This window comes from Taudactylus pleione, unplaced genomic scaffold, assembly GCF_031769625.1.
Source record: "Taudactylus pleione unplaced genomic scaffold, aTauple2 ptg000006l, whole genome shotgun sequence".
NCBI classification, from domain to species: Eukaryota; Metazoa; Chordata; class Amphibia; order Anura; family Myobatrachidae; genus Taudactylus; species Taudactylus pleione.
The window spans coordinates 14,910,755-14,928,009 of record NW_028284409.1 but is presented as its reverse complement, the minus strand read 5'-3'; the positions used below and the strand labels follow the sequence as shown (position 1 = coordinate 14,928,009).

The 17,255-nt window shown below is 39.4% G+C and overlaps 1 protein-coding gene across 6 annotated transcripts in view; it reads left to right on the top strand.

The window, feature by feature from the left end:
- The window catches only part of REPS1 (RALBP1 associated Eps domain containing 1), a 116,922-nt gene that overhangs the window by 63,485 nt on the left and 36,182 nt on the right, over window positions 1-17,255 (top strand). For 2 of the 6 annotated variants that reach the window (XM_088453891.1, XM_088453836.1), the window contains exons 8-15: window positions 806-960; window positions 1,783-1,901; window positions 5,435-5,515; window positions 8,638-8,725; window positions 10,642-10,743; window positions 11,415-11,487; window positions 14,216-14,334; window positions 14,926-14,990. In XM_088453891.1, coding sequence (XP_088310017.1) covers window positions 806-960; window positions 1,783-1,901; window positions 5,435-5,515; window positions 8,638-8,725; window positions 10,642-10,743; window positions 11,415-11,487; window positions 14,216-14,334; window positions 14,926-14,990 — 802 coding nt within the window. The remainder of the gene's footprint in view (window positions 1-805; window positions 961-1,782; window positions 1,902-5,434; window positions 5,516-8,637; window positions 8,726-10,641; window positions 10,744-11,414; window positions 11,488-14,215; window positions 14,335-14,925; window positions 14,991-17,255) is intronic. The other 4 variants (XM_088453850.1, XM_088453844.1, XM_088454028.1 and 1 more) reach the window with 4 other exon arrangements.

The window sequence follows — 17,255 nt, the reverse complement described above, 5'->3', positions numbered from 1 at the left end:
ATTGGTTTTACTATATATAGAAAAATACAGATTTTATCTTTAATTATACCTTTTTGTGAGCTTAAGTACTTGGTGGTTTTTCCAAGTTTCCTGTGAAGTTGTCTAGGTAATGGAAGCCACACCACTCCAATACTACAATAGTATAATACATTGGGTGGATTTTATTTAGTTATCTCTTTTCCCGGGACTAAATTGTTATTGGTAAATCTCCATATATCATACTGTATGGCACCCGTATTTTTATTCTTTTTTTTTTTTTTTTGCTGTCCGTTCTGTACATGTTTTTAAAGGTTACAAGTAAAGGCAAAATATCATTAAACAATCATATTTTTACTTCTTGAGGAGGATAGTCCGTTAAGTGAATCGCACATTGTTTTACTGAGGCTATAGTGATCAGATCAATTAAATTAATCGTGCAATTAGCTTTGCGTCTGAAATAAGGCAATCCTCATTTGTGCTTGCAATCGCTGGGTATGATTAAGGAAAAATAACAGGTGTTATAATGCTCTTTAAGCATTATTTTTTGTGTGTTTTACAAGCACTGCACTTGAAAGCTGTAATTAAAAATTCTATAAAGTAGACATCCATTAAAATGAAAATCAACTTGTTTATATTTTGGAGCATACATGTATATCACATTTTCATCATCAACTTAAATTGTTTATTCTGCATTTGTGAAATCCATGAAGAACAAAATGTAGATATTTTCCCCAAAAATCAATTGCATATGTGCTGCTGTTTTTATAATATGCTGGAGCATTTTTCTTTTTATGTATTTGGTTTTTTTTTCTCATTTTTGTAACAGGGAACTGTCAGATTTTGATAAGGACGGGGCATTGACTTTGGATGAATTCTGTGCTGCTTTTCACCTTGTAGTGGCTCGAAAAAATGGATATGATTTACCTGAAAAACTGCCTGAAAGCTTAATGCCTAAACTTATAGATTTAGAAGACTCTGCAGGTATTTCAGACTAAGCTTTATGCTGTGACTTCTCTGCAAACATAATCTATTAAATAAAAATGTATGGTGTCAGTCTACCGCAGGTGAGCCGGGCACAGGACACACACTGCTAGTGAGAGTTCTCCAGATAAACATCGGTAAAGGGAGCGATTGTAGGGATGCTTCGAAGAACCCCGACTTCGGTGTCCTGAGCTGCTGGTGCTGCCATCAGACTCTGGGGATGCTGCTGGGTGCTCTTGCCTGATGCTCTGTTGCTGTACCATGAAGCGCAGCCAAGGTCCTTAGATCAGGGATGGCGGCAGCTGCTCTGGTGCGCTCTGCAGCTACGGTGTAGAGAGCTGCATGCTGAGCCCGGGGGGGTTGGTACCCTCACGGCTTAGATAGAGGTGGCAGATTGGTGCAATTCTTTCCAAGCTACATATGGGTTTGCAGTGGGTGTCCACTCTGGGAGAGGTGGCAGACGGCGTGTAATGTGTGTGTGAGCGATGTGAAGCTGGCGCTGCTACTGGTGGGTATATGATCTCCCGCACCCATATGCTTTAGTTACAGTATGACATCCGCCGGTTCATCAGGCTGGATCATTTTGAATATATGAGAGAGAAGGGGGGGTAGGAGAGTGAACAGGGCATAATAGAGGACTTCTAGGGGCTGCAGCTGATGCAGTCCCTAGAAGCCTGGTGATCCTACACATGCGCACAAGTCGGTTGTACAGATCGGCAGAGAGCCCAGGCCCCCCGGAGGTAACAGGTAGGAGCTGCCAGTGGGCGTAAAAGATGTATGCAATCATTAAATGTAGTTCTTTTGTTGCTTATATCTTTTTAGCTGGTGATCAGTCTGGTGAGGTAGGATTTTCAAGTTCTCCTGCAGATCCTCCCCCTAGTAAATCACCTTCTATGCCATCTTTGAACCAGACATGGCCTGAAATGAACCAAAGTAGTGAGGTAAGAAAGCTTTGTGTACAGTACCTTCTCGTACTATGGCTGTCACATGATATAGTATTAAGATAATGTAATTTTGTTGTTTTTTTATAAATGGAATAATTTTAACTAATTTCAGTGAACATATAGCTCTATCTAATATAGTTATGTGTAGTTGATAAGTGAAGGGTAGTCTATTCTTTGCATTGTATTATCAAGACATCGGGGAGACCAACCTTTGCAAAATTGCTTTTCTTTTTTTTTTGAGTTAAAATATAGACTCTTATAAATATGTACTCCCTCAATATTGGTCGTTTAGCACACACAAGCTTTTTTTCCCTCTTAAACCAAAACTACATCATGTTTTCAGGAGCAGGGGAGGGAAGGTTAAGGTTAGGATACTGACTTATCCTAACCCTGTCGGGATTCTGGCATCAGGATTCTGACCGCCGGGATACCAAGTGCCTGCATCCCGTACCCAACCTGTATTGTACTTATTGTCTGATACTCTGGTATTTTGAAATGTTTCCATGTTTAACCTATATGGCACAGCAAACTTTTGGCTCCTTATAAAATATAATAATAACGTGTTGAGAAGGAAGGGGGAGTTGTAAAAAGATGAAAAGAAAAAGCGGAGGAATAATCACAAAGTAGGACAAAGTCCCAAGAAGGGGCGTATCTATAATGGGTGCAGGGTGTTCGGGGCACACGGGCCACGCACCGCACACCCTGCACCCATAATGTACTTAACCTCTCCGGAGTACCACGGTGGCGCGTGGGGCCGGAGCTGTAAAAACTTCTGGAAAATGTCCGCCTCTGCCATTTTCCCGTCATTTGCGCATGCGCAGTACAGGGAAAATGGCCGCCGCGGCCATTTTTTCAGTGACTTGCGCATGCGCAGTACAGGGAAAATGGCCGCCGCGCCATTTTCCCAGTGACTTGCGCATGCGCTATAGACTCTGGGCACACTCTAGTGTCCAGAGTCTATAAATGCGGCACTGGCCGCGCACAGCTCAGTGCGCTGCCAGCCGCTGGAGCGAGAGGAGTGGGCCCGTGTCGGAGACTGCACATGGGCCCCCTCCTCTCTAGAAACGCCCCTGGTCCCAAGTGGTTCAGTATATCGGTGAAGCAGACTGAGGTTTTATAAAACAGATGTTTTTGGCTTTAATACAAATTTGATTTTATGGATGCCAGATTTGGCGGGTGGACACCCACACACTGTTGTTGCACATACTCATTTCAGTAAAAGTAAGAAAGTGGATCATTGTTATAAATATGCATAGTATCCGGTCAGCCAGAAGGTTGCTGATAGCTCTCCACTGCTTTACCATTCTTAGGGACCGATTTTGGTTGCAAGCATAAAATGTAACCAGATAATGGAACTTGATTATGCATGTGTTACACTGGAGGAGACAGTGGGTCAGGTGCAAATTGAATATTTAAATGAAGGGTTTCATCTCTGCCCAAAAGGGAAGAATGTTTCTGTATAAAATTCCAGAACAAAAGGATGCTCATGCTGCCTGGAGGAAGATTATATGGTTTACAGATAATAATATGTGCTTGAGATAAACGTTCAGCAGATGTAGCTGGATATACATTTGTTAAGGAATTGCTTTGAATTCAAATCATATGTCGCACATAAGTGGAATGGTGAAGTTGGCTGGTACAGATGTGTCCATATACATCTTACTTCCTTGTGCGTTTAACAGCCCTTCTAGTCACGCCATGCTGCAACGTGACTCTAGCGCAGAATGTCATAGCCACTGACACTGTAATGCAGCATTTTGCATTCGGACTCGTACACCCGCAGTTGCACACAGAATATAGGCATGCCGTATATCATTTTAATCGTCAGAAGCTGCTTTTGCATCACTTTGCGAATAAGATGCATTTGAAGGTAAAAAGTTGCACAAAAAGACGCTAGAGTGTCACGGCACTCACGAGTTATGTTTAACACGACTTGTGGCGCAAGGAGGTAAGATGTCTGCGGACACATCTGTACATTTTCTATGTTTTTGTTGTCAACAATGTAATCTGAATCTGTAAAGAAACTGTTTAAACAAGTCAAAAACTGAATGTTTAGTGCAGAAGATTGCTTATGTTTATATCGCCAAATCTAAAGGTGGGTACACACTATACAGATATATCTGCAGATCGAGTGATCTGCATATATATCTGCTGATGATGGTTGTTCGTACACACTGAACAACCATTATCTGTGCCTGCCCGCAGGTCCTGGGAAACCAGGGGGCGTGTCCCGGCGGGCGGGGGGCATGTCCAGCTTCCCTCCTCGCGGCTGCCGCTGTCTGTGTACGGTACACACCTGCCGATGGACTGGTATGTCTGCAGACATATCTGTCCACCGTCTGTGCAGCACAGCCAATGCGATATGTCGATGAACGCCGATGTTCACCGACATATTGCGGGTACACACTGCCCGAGGGACAGCAGATACATTGGCCAATATGTCAATGTGTACCCAGCTTAAGTCTACTCACCATAACCTATAGACATTTATTATATCTCCTTTTGTTTAATCAGAGTTGTAGGTGCTAAGTGATAGGTTAACTGTTACTGTATGTGCTTAAGCTGATAGTATTTATTGGTTGGTTGTGCATGTCTCACTTTAAAAATAATGAAATGTGTGCTCATATATGCAGCTTTTACTCAGCACAGCCTGTTAGATTCCCTCTATCATCTCATACACTTTATTTTCTGTGTGCAGAAGTAATAAACATGCCTAAATACACATAGTCGGTTTAGATTTACACTGTTAATAATGGCATTGTAGTGTAGCGATTAGCTTTAGGTAAACATTTGTGCACTTTAAATGTCTTGCTAATCTACTAGTTATAATGAATTTATATTCAGTTCTGTAACTTTATGCTGGCTGTTTATTGCTGCCTAGTGTAGGCTGCTTTACAAAACTAAATAAAGCTAATTGTTATTACTTGTTAGTAATAGCACACATCTGATCTTTTATTGGTACTTAATATTAAAAGATGAGCATGTTTCATTATTTTGGTAGATGCGGTTGGTTTGCTTTATAAATGGTGTGACCAAAGCATCTATGTTTTGCATGATACATAACCTCTGTCCTGGCTTGTCGCCTGGAAGTTCTCTCGCTCTTAAATATTCCTCAAAGCAGCAGTGTGTGATGGAAAGCGCATTACATTACTGGGACTTCACATATTCCATTTTGTTTTCCTTTATTATTACGCAGTTCCTGTTATGCTGTCTTATTAATCAATGATATCAAGTTTAATCTCTGCAGAAAAATGGGTTGCACTGATAAGTATTTGGATTTGCCAATTCCAAAAAATCATATTATATGTCCAAAGTCTTTAAAATCTGGAGAATATAAAAAAAATATACTGTATGCATAGCATTTGGTTTGGAGAATGCCTCCTTATAAGCTTAGTGTTCGTTCTTCCGTCCCCCGTGACCTGTATAATTGGCACAACTTACAGTGTAACCCATGAGTGTGGGTTTATTTCTGCTTGGATCTTTTCCTTTCCTCTTTATCATGCTGACTTGTGTCTCCTCTGTCTGTTCAGCAGTGGGAGACATTTAGCGAACGCTCTTCAAGCTCACAAACTCTGACCCAATTTGATTCTAACATTGCACCAGCTGATCCTGTAAGTCAATCACGTAGCTTGCTTGTTTGAAATTAATCAATGTATTAACACTGAATTCTGTACATTATATGAGCTCAATAATTATTTTTTGCATGATCAATGACTGCTGCTGTTGGTGGACAATTCTGATTATTATATTTATATTTCTGCTGGAATGTATTGAGTTTAATCTTCCTAACTGCGTTTATTGTTTATTCCAGTAAAATACTGGTATAATGCTGCTATTTTATAAGGCTATTTATAATCACAAAATGTAGGTATTATTGGACATAAGGTTTTAAGTGTGAATACAGTTTTATGTTCAATTTAGATAATATAATGTGGTGAAATATTCACATGTAAGTAAGGATTTCTGTAGTCCTGCAGAGACCTAAAGCTTTTGTCCAGGTCACCTCATTTTACTCTTACATTCTTTACAAAGTGTTCCTAAGGTGTTCCTGCATGATGGTAGGAATACTCCTATCTTACTACATTATTTTATACACCCCACCCCCCACTGCAAGGTCTCAACATAACTATATGAAGAATTCATACCAAGAAAATCTTAAACTGGCTACACACTGAACAATTAGCTGTCAGATCATCTGAGAATTGTATGATCTGACAGATGATTCCATAATGTGTACGGAACCTCCATTTATCTCAGATAAATGTCTGATCTCATCTTCTATGATGCTCAAGAGATGCGAGAAATGGTCAGAGTATTGTAAACATGTTGCAGTGTGTACGCGCTGACCGATCTGCTGACAGATTTTGTTTAGATAATTAGGCGGCCACTATACAGATAATTGTGCAGTGTGTACAGGGACATGATCTTTCCTTTCGATCACTAGGACAGATAAATAGTAAGATCAGAAGAACCATTGTATGGTGTTTACGCGTGAATATCAGGTTTTCCTCACAAGAACAAATTGTGAGCTCATTGAGGGGAATTCAATTCAGCGCGATGTTGAATAGCGACGGAAGGGAGCTCCTGCAGTTATTCAATACACTGCGCTATTTAGGCGGGCTAAGGATTCCTTATCGCACCCCCTTGGGGAAGCGAGTAGAAATTAGACCAAAGTGCCGGGCGCGCAGCTGTTTTTCTGCACAGCGCGGCGCTAACAGCCACGTGCCCAGCACTTTGGTCAGAGAATGTCGATTAGCTCGCTCCCGGTGCTATTCAATTCGCATTGATTTGAATTCCACCCCATTGCATCTTAAGTAAAAATTGTACAGTGTTTACCCAGCTTTAGTCTACAACCTATGCTCTTAGTGCAAAGGGCATTGCTCTCTACAATGTCCACACGTCATACAGACGTGTCAGAATACTATGACATGAACAAAAATAAAACTGCACTGCAAAAGCAGCTTCTGGCGAAACGCATGTTGGCGTTCCCCTCCACTGCCACTGGTCACAGCACTATTATATGCGGACTATGTCAAACTGAATGAAATGTTGAAAGATAAAACACCAAGTCTTAAGGTCAGAATTCACAGGGTATAATGAACTGGTAGTCACAGCTGTCATCGCCGGTATAGTGGTTTAATCACTGCCGCAGTTCTCTACATCGTATCATGCGACTCATACCATACTCAATATAATGTTGCAAGTATAGGGGACGGAATCACTAATAAGAAATATTTTGGTGCACTCAGTTACTGTCACTGATCACCATACCAATACACAGGGCACCAAGCTGATTATCACATATCAACAACAGCATGAAATTAATGGGAAATAACCCCCAGTGTAAGCAACGCCGTAGTGATGATAAAGAGTGAAAGAGTGAGTGTACTCCATAACATTGAGATTGCAAGTGATAACGGAATTAAAGCCACCAAAAAAAAAGATTAATTTAACAATAGTAAATCTACAGAGCATTGATATAAATAGATATTGGTAGAGGATATGATATCTGTAACCTTTGTTATACTGTAAGACATAAGATACTCTGTGTTACTTAATCTATGCAGATACTTTTGTTGCAATAGTTAACACTGCATCTCCTGGAATAGCAATATTTAATCACAAAAATATTTATAAAGCAACAATGCATGAACATTGTGATACTATCTGTTCTCCCGTGAAATAGAGTATTTCAAGCGATCAGGTGATAAGTGTTATAGAGAAGGAGATCAATATATAAAGAGAAATTTCTCTGAAATAAGACTCCCGAGGGGGGAATTCAATTCAACGCACTATTGAATAGTGACGGGAGGAACTCCCGAAGCTATTCAATACACCACGCTGTTTGGGCGCACTAAGGATTTCTTCTCGCACCCCCCTGGGGATGTGAAGAGAAATCCAACCAAAGTGCCGGGTGCGCTGCTGTTTTTCTACATAGCGCGGCGCTAACAGTCGCGCTCCAGGCACTTTGGTCAGAGAATGATGGTTACCGCCCATTAACACCTTTGTTAAGGCACGATGACCATAATAACCGGCATTCTCCGACCACACAGCGCACTGAATTGAATAGCCCCGGGCGCTCGCTCCCGGCGCTATTCAATTCGCGTTGAATTGAATCTGCCCCCAAAAACAAAAATGAAGAACCCTATTACTCGGATCTACATTTTGTGAAAAGGGACATTATTGACTAACGACAGAAGGATATTTAAATCACTTTAAATCTGACAAACGTTCTTTTCCAAACACTATAACTTTGATTTTATTTAATATTTCGCATAACACCAGAACACCTTATTTTAAAGTGTAATAAATAAAGTATATGATTGTATTATTTTTCCAGAGAATGAGGTACTTAGGATATTTACAAACTAGGATGTGCACTGAAATAAATTCTTGTCTTTTCTCTATGTTTGAATCTAAAAATAAAATGCATTTGTTAAGAATTCTTAGGACACATTTCCCTAGACAGAGCTGCAAACCAGTAAGATTGTTTCTTTAGTGTTATTAAAACCCTAACCTAAAAAAATTAGTCAATTGCTGTACTGAATAGAACTGCAACCACAAATATAACCAATGTCTCAAAAACGTATCAAATGTTGTAATTTGTGGTGCAGCTTCAAATAAAATGTGATGTATCTTAAACATGTATACAAAACACACTGGTTAATTGCCTAGACAATTTTTTCCTTTCACATTTTTTTTCCCCCTAAAAGCATATCCATTACTTTTGCAGGACACTGCTATTGTTCATCCTGTCCCCATAAGAATGACTCCAAGCAAAATTCACATGCAGGAAATGGAGCTAAAGAGAACTGGAAGTGGTGAGTGGTGTCTGCACTCCCCATTTATTTCCTGTTTTTAATATCTGTGTATATATCTCCAAAAAAAATCAAGGGGTGCACTCACCATTCAGTTCCAAAATCCAGCACTCACTTGTAAAAGAACAATTCTTGACCTCATGATTTTGGCAGAAGTCTGAAGATGCCTACACACCAGACGATATTTTGCACAATTCACTTTATTTGGACGCATCAGATCGACAAATTGTGTAAAATATGTGCAAATTGTCAGTGTCCACTCACGATAACTATGGTGATGCGCGTACCCACCGGTCATCCGTCGTACCTTCAGATCTTACCTACAGCAGGCAAAAGCTGCCAGTCTCTTACACGACGCACTGGAAATAGTTAAGGACACACGTTAGATTGTTGGTCGGATTGGACACTTTTAAGCGCCATATCGTGTCCTGGAGTGCCGGGGAGAGTTCAAGGGAAATCTGTTCACGATATTGCATCGTGAGCACAGTCTAGTGTGTACCCACCTTGAGAATTGTATTGAATCTATTTGCATTTGTTTTATAATTTTTTAGATACTGCTAATCCTACAAGTCCTAGTATGCATGTGTTACACTGGAGGAGACAGTGGGTCAGGTGCAAATTGAATATTTAAATGAAGGGTTTCATCTCTGCCCAAAAGGGAAGAATGTTTTTGTATAAAATTCCAGAACAAACGGATGCTCATGCTGCCTGGAGGAAGATTATATGGTTTACAGATAGTAATATGTGCTTGAGATAAACGTTCAGCAGATGTAGCTGGATATACATTTGTTAAGGAATTGCTTTGAATTCAAATCATATGTCGCACATAAGTGGAATGGTGAAGTTGGCTGGTACAGATGTGTCCATATACATCTTACTTCCTTGTGCGTTAAACAGCCCTTCTAGTCACGCCATGCTGCGACGTGACTCTAGCGCAGAATGTCATAGCCACTGACACTGTAATGCAGCATTTTGCATTCGGACTCGTACACCCGCAGTTGCACACAGAATATAGGCATGCCGTATATCATTTTAATCGTCAGAAGCTGCTTTTGCATCACTTTGCGAATAAGATGCATTTGAAGGTAAAAAGTTGCACAAAAAGACGCTAGAGTCACACGGCACTCACGAGTTATGTTTAACACGACTTGTGGCGCAAGGAGGTAAGATGTCTGCGGACACATCTTTACATTTTCTATGTTTTTGTTGTCAACAATGTAATCTGAATCTGTAAAGAAACTGTTTAAACAAGTCAAAAACTGAATGTTTAGTGCAGAAGATTGCTTATGTTTATATCGCCAAATCTAAAGGTGGGTACACACTATACAGATATATCTGCAGATCGAGTGATCTGCATATATATCTGCTGATGATGGTTGTTCGTACACACTGAACAACCATTATCTGTGCCTGCCCGCAGGTCCTGGGAAACCAGGGGGCGTGTCCCGGCGGGCGGGGGGCATGTCCAGCTTCCCTCCTCGCGGATGCCGCTGTCTGTGTACGGTACACACCTGCCGATGGACTGGTATGTCTGCAGACATATCTGTCCACCGTCTGTGCAGCACAGCCAATGCGATATGTCGATGAACGCCGATGTTCACCGACATATCGCGGGTACACACTGCCCGAGGGACAGCAGATACATTGGCCAATATGTCAATGTGTACCCAGCTTAAGTCTACTCACCATAACCTATAGACATAGTGAATTGTGCAAAATATTGTCTGGTGTGTAGGCATCTTCAGACTTCTGCCAAAATCATGAGGTCAAGAATTGTTCTTTTACAAGTGAGTGCTGGATTTTGGAACTGAATGGTGAGTGCACCCCTTGATTTTTTTTGGAGATATATACACAGTCTAGTGTGTACCCACCTTGAGAATTGTATTGAATCTATTTGCATTTGTTTTATAATTTTTTAGATACTGCTAATCCTACAAGTCCTATGAACATAAAACCACAAGAGCTCCCAGAAGAAAGCAGCTTAAGTTCCTCTGTTAAATTTGTTTCTGGGAATCCTGTTGGTAAGTAATGGTTGATTTTCTGTTTTGTTGATTTAAATTACAAAAAAATTAACTAATCCATGCACGTAATGTATATTTATATATTTTTCCAATGTATGGTCAAAAACATGTAAGAATGTGGAATGATAAAGCACTATATAAATAGACTATGTGGTTCTATCCTAACTGGCCATTAACACACCAATACTGCCTTCATAATTTGTAAGTGACCTTAAATGTAAACAATGCTGGCAGCATTTGTAGCAGTTTTGTCCCCGGATACATTATAAAATGCTGTTCAGTGCATGCTAATCCTGCAGGATTACCTAATTTCAGAATGGACCAGTAACATCAATTGGCAAATACTTTATTTGTGATTATTTTATCTATTCGTATAATTGAAAACCTATATCTCTGCTGACACTACTGACTAAGTCTGAACATGTACAGACCTAAGAGGTTACAACAAGGGAAAATCAAGCTAAGAAACATCCCAAAGATGGTTTTTAATTCTACAATTGCCTAAAATAGAATCTGAAGTGTTTCTCTCCTTTTTGCAAAACTTTTTTTTTGTTTGTTTCTGTACGCTCTATTACTACATTAATTTCTTCCATATAACTGTATAAACTTTTCTTGGCAACCTTTCAAACTAGTATTAAAGGTCATTTGTTTATTTTTTGTGCTTTCTGTAGCAGATGGTTATAGCAGCTCAGACAGCTACAACTCTGATCCTGAAGAGATTGGAAATGTGGTTGCTAGGCAACGGTGAGTACTATATTGTGGTTTTTTTTTATTATTATTATCTTGCATTGTACACGCTTTTATGTTTAATTTTTTTATATTTGTTTACCAAATTTGTGTACTTTGCATATAAATTGTTTATAGCAGAGGTTCACAAACTCCACCATTACAGTTCAGGTTTTAAGAATATCCATGCTTAAATCCAGATGGTTAAATCAAATTTACTAGTAATTGAGGTAGTAATTAAGTCAGCTGTGCTCAAGCATAGATATCATGAAAACGTGAACTGTAATGGCAGAGTTTGGGTAACTCTGGTTTATAGTATAATTGTTAATACATATTTATAAGCAGTTTGTTTAGTATCAGCACTAGGGTACCAGAGATTTTATCCAGGACACTGGCTCCCTGACCTGTGCAGTCGTTCTATGCGTTTTCTCATTCGCAAGGGAGATCCTGTGATATTACTAAGAATACTTCAGTTACAGCACAGAGCGGGGAGTTGCACAGGAGAGACATGAAAGCTACCTTTCCATATAAGATTTTACATTGCATCTACTAGTGCTAGCAATAGGGGAGACATATAGGTATCTCGTGATATTTATGTTTGCCCTGGTTTTTTGGGGTGTTTTTTTTTTTATTTTTTTATAAAAAGTGTAAAGAGAACCCTACCTATATTTTTGTCCATAAGCTGTTATCTGCTAAATTTAGCATATTTGATATCCAAAAAATAAGAGGCATTAATTGGGTGACTGAAGGGCAGATTCAATTATTAGCAAGGTGCTTCCGAAAATATTTTGCAGCGCGTGTCTTGCTAATTTCTGCTCACAGCCCTTGGAGTTGTGAGCAAAAATGAGCATAAAATTCTTTACTGTCTTTGTGGTTTTGTGCACATCGCATTTGTTGTAAAACTCTTCGTGTTTAATTTAATTGACTCCTAAATATTAGGGATGTGCAGGCTCGGATAGGCTCGAGTTTGCACGTGGAGTTCGGATTTTTCCCTCCAAAAAAACGGAACTCAGAACGAGGCAAAACGTCATCTTACATGGACGAACATCATCATTCCTGGACAAAAGACCAGGAATGATGATGTTCGTCCATGTAAGATGACGTTTTGCCTCGTTCTGAGTTCCGTTTTTTTGGAGGGAAAAATCCGAACTCCACGTGCAAACTCGAGCCTATCCGAGCCTGCACATCCCTACTAAATATGTATGGAACTTTTGGAAATGGTTTTTTTTAAGGTTTTTTTTGTATATATTAACTAGAAGAGTGATCTACTACTTTAAAGTAAGCCTTATGTGTCCTGAAAAAAAAACATTTTCACTCCAGCAATATTAAATAATAATCAATAAATACATTTACTGACAAAAACTTTTCATAAAAAAAAAAATACAAAATGTGTCAGGAAATAGTCATGGCACTTGCTACTTAGAGCACTTTTAACTTCAAGATTTATTTAGTCAGTGTAATAAATTGGTTTGAAAACTGAAGTAAGAATGAGAAGGAAACCTTGTCACAGCAACAGCCATTTAACGCATGCTGCTCTTTACAATAAAATGTCCCTGTAGTGAATGCCATTTGGCATGTTTATACCTTCCAGTCATGAAGGAGCGTTTTGTAGTTTTCATATATATTGCAGCAAACATTCAGGAAGTTGTTCGATCAGAATGCATTTAAATAAAGCTAATATATGGGGGAGATTTCGGTTGCGTCAGGTTGAGTACTGGATCCTGGCGGTCACAATGCCGATGGTCAAAATACTGACAGCGGCATCCTGATGGCCAAAATCTCGTCGGAATTTGGTAAGTATTTTAACCCAAATCTTAATCCTAAACCAGTCATCCAGAAGCCTTACCCTAACCCTCCCCCTAGTACCTGACCATAAACCCAATCATAATACTCACCAGTGGAATGCCGCTGGAGGTATTGTAACGGTCAGGATCCTGACTACATCCCATTGTCTATTATCCAGCTATGCATGCTAAGTTAACTATTGAGAGCATTGATCTGCTGATAAACAAAGGCATAGAGGTCTAAATAGTACATAATGGTTTTGCATACATTTAACTCTTGAGAAAATTATAATGCAAGTCTTTTAAAATACACATTTTTGTATGTAGTGTTTGTATGTATAAAGTGTATATATAATGTATAATTTTATTGGTATATATCACCTTTTTTATGTTGCAGTTTATATTTATTTTATTTATACTATAAGTTTTAGCTCCCTTATACTGCCTTCACCCGCTTTGCCCTTTGCCAGTGACTAAGCTTGTTATCGGAACTTACGTATGACAATTGGTGATATTAAATTGTAGTGTGCAATGTACATAGTATTCAAAAAACTTCAGTTTGTCGTCCATAAACAGGCGTTGCCTCAGTAGCTGATGAAATAATTTCTGTACCTGTATCTGATATTTAACCAACGCCCTGATAGACGCTTGTTTCTATGGCAACAAGTCAGTTCCAGCTACTCCGTAGTTTAGCTAGATGACTTGAACGCTTCAGAGTAAGCTGCAGTGTGTAAACGCATTTGCCCACCTCCAGGTCTTGTGTTTGTGTATGTTTCACCATTCATAACATATCCAGTTCATCAGGGCAGAAAACTAGTATTTTGCTTTCTAAATATATTTACACAATAAGAAACTTAGAGTGAAGAAGTGAATTTTACAGGTGAGTTACTAGTATTTTGAATGTTTTGCTCTATACATTTGTAGATATTTCATTGTTTTAATTGTGATTGCTTATGTTTCAGGTCCCATTCAGGCACTTCTCCAGACAATACAGCACCGCCACCCCCTCCACCAAGACCTCACGCCTCACATTCTCGCTCCTCATCCTTAGACATGAACAGGACGTTTGTAGCTACGACAGGTGAGAATCTCCCCCAGTCTCCTGTGTAACTAGCACATAACTTGCTATTTAAAATTGAATATAGCACCATTGTCTCCACTGTGGCTCATTTATTAAGTAGATGAACTTTTCAGTGATATAGCTGGAGAATCGCTTTTGTAACAGGTCTGCTTGTAGCAGAGTTTAGAAAAGAAAGAAAAGCACACCCTAAAGTCTCTTGTCCCCTCATTTTTTGCTGATCATATCTCTACCAAAACAAATCTCACTACAGTGAAACTAAATTGATTTAGTTTGTATACTATGAATTGCATATGTATTATAGCCGTTTCATTATATGCAGTGTTAAAAGTTGGTTTGTCTTAAACTTTTTGTGCTTTCCATTGTTATAATGTTCTGTAATGACACAGCATATAAGTCTGTGCTATGAGTAGCATGCCCTGACCATGGTTGAAGTTGATGAGTGTCAGGATAATTTGTTTATTTCCTTTGTAATTTTATCACCTACTTCCTAGTCCCTTTATTGCCACTGAGCTTAGAAAATCTATCCTTCATTAAATTCAGTTTTATGTTAATAAGATGTACAAATCAATAAGTGTATCTTTTAAATAACAGGGCAGCCACAAGCTTCATCGGTTACACACCCTCCTGCTGTTCCTCCTCGCCCATTGACTACACAGGTACGGTCATATGCAGAACCATCTATAGTGTTGTCTGTGTTGTGTACGTAATTGCTGAACTAATGTTAACTATCACTACAGTATACTATCATAGGTTATAGGTGTGTTTATAAAAGATCTATACGTTAACAATTTTGTGGTGTGGTTTCTAGTTTTTAAAATACTGTCTTTAAATGAGCATGTAATGCAAAAGCCTAATTGTAGAAAAGTCTGATAATGAGACAGAACATGTATGATCTTTTCAGTTCAAAAGGAAAACTTCTAAATGTAGGTCAGTTTGCATATTTGCATTATGATTCAGGGAAAATGATGTGCTACAATTTTCCCAGAAATGTGATGCGTTAAAAAGTAAATGATAATCTTGTTGTGTACTGCACAATGGGAATGCACACATGGTTGTGCAGCTCAAATCTAATCCTGAGCTGCTTCATTAATGTGTTTGACCAGATGTCCTTTTCTCGTGCACTCACTGTATAACTCGGGATGGGTACGGGATGCTGGCACTTGGAATCCGACTAGGGCCCGTATTCAATTTGGAGCGAAAAGCAGTGTTTGCGTGTTTTTGGCGAAAACTTTTCACCGATGACGTCATTTTCGCCTGTTTTGCTTTTACCCCTTATTCAATTTGAAAGAGTTTCCGCCTAGGTAGAAAGTCAATGCAATGTACTAGGCAGAAAAGTTTCGCCTATGAGTAGCAGGCGGAAAGAAGTGCAGAATTTGGGTTTTGGGGTGCAATGTTGCGGGAACCCCCGTGCAGCCTTCAGACAGTCCCCCAAAGGTAAACTGTGTCAAAAAAAAAAAAAAAAACACTTAACACCCCAAAAAATAACTTTGAAAAAGGGGGCAAAAAAAAAAGTTGGGGTACAAAGTTAAAAACAAGTGAACTTGACTCTGGGGGGGGGGGGTCCCCAAGTATGCCACAAGTGTTTTTTGATTGCAGGGACTTGCGGCAGGTGGATTTTTCATGTTTTTTTCAACTTCACTTTAGCAACTTTTAAATAAGCAGACCCCCATTTTTAAGTACCCCAAATTTGCTGGAATAAATTCTTTTCTGGAAAAAATACTCCTGAATACTATTCTGCATCATGTATAGAAAAATGCTATTTAGCAGCTATTCAGCCTGTTTAAAAACACCAAATACCTTCAGCAACCCAAATCGGGGGGTACAATAGGGAACCCCCATGTCAGAGCATCTTTTATTGTTGTGTCAGGCTGATTTCCCCAAAAATGACAGTACTTTCCGCCTGTTCAAGTTTCGCCGGGTCCCGTTTTCGCGTACTTTCAAATTGAATACGGGCTGAAGCGTGCACGCGCGCGATACTTTTCCGCCTGCAAAACAGGCGAAGTAGGCGGAAAGTCTAGGCCACGAAAAAGTATCACGGCTCGGTTCAAATTGAATATGCTCTAGGTGGGAATTCCGACACCTGCCTAGGCCGCAGCCTAAACCTAACCCTCCCCTCCTGCAGCCTTAACCTTACCCTTACCTTTCCTCCGCAGCAGCCTAACCCGCTTCCCCTGGTCCCTAAACCCTAACCCTCCCCTTGATCCTAACACTTACCGGCGGGATGCTGGCGTGAGGATTTTGACTCGTGTCGGCATTTTGCCCGCCGGGATGCCAACTACATCCCTATAACTCAGAGTGTAGCTGCACATTATAACGTGTTTCAATTTCTGTCCATTCTATTGTTGGTGGATTTTTTAAATTGTTCATAATGTTTCCACGTCACTGGGAACAAGAGACCTTCAATAAAATAGTACATTAGTTGTTTGTCCTGTTCACTAGGTTCCATGCTTCGAAATCAATGAAAGTAAATTAATGCTTCAAGAAATACAATTTTAAAAAGATTAGAAGGAGAATTAAAGATAATGGAAATGGCACACAGTTTTTTTTTCTTTATATAACCCCTTTGTGATTGGGATAATTCATACCTAATAACCAGACTGAATTTCACTGGAACAACTTTTGTGTCATTTTTTTATTTTGTGATAGGAAACACTAGGGGTACTTGCAGCTAAAGTTGTTTAAAATATTTAATATTATGGGACTTTTTAAGGTGAAAACTAGGATAGATGGGGATGGGGCATATTTGTCCCATAGATGCCTACTTAGGTATGAACAGACATGGGTATCAAGTTTAATTTTGAAAGGTTTTGTTATAAAATATGCTTTGTCTGCACATGAGGGCAAGTATTTGGTACCGACAGTGATTATTTTATTTTATCTCATCTCATATTGCATGGTTGAAGAAGTGACCTCTTTATTGC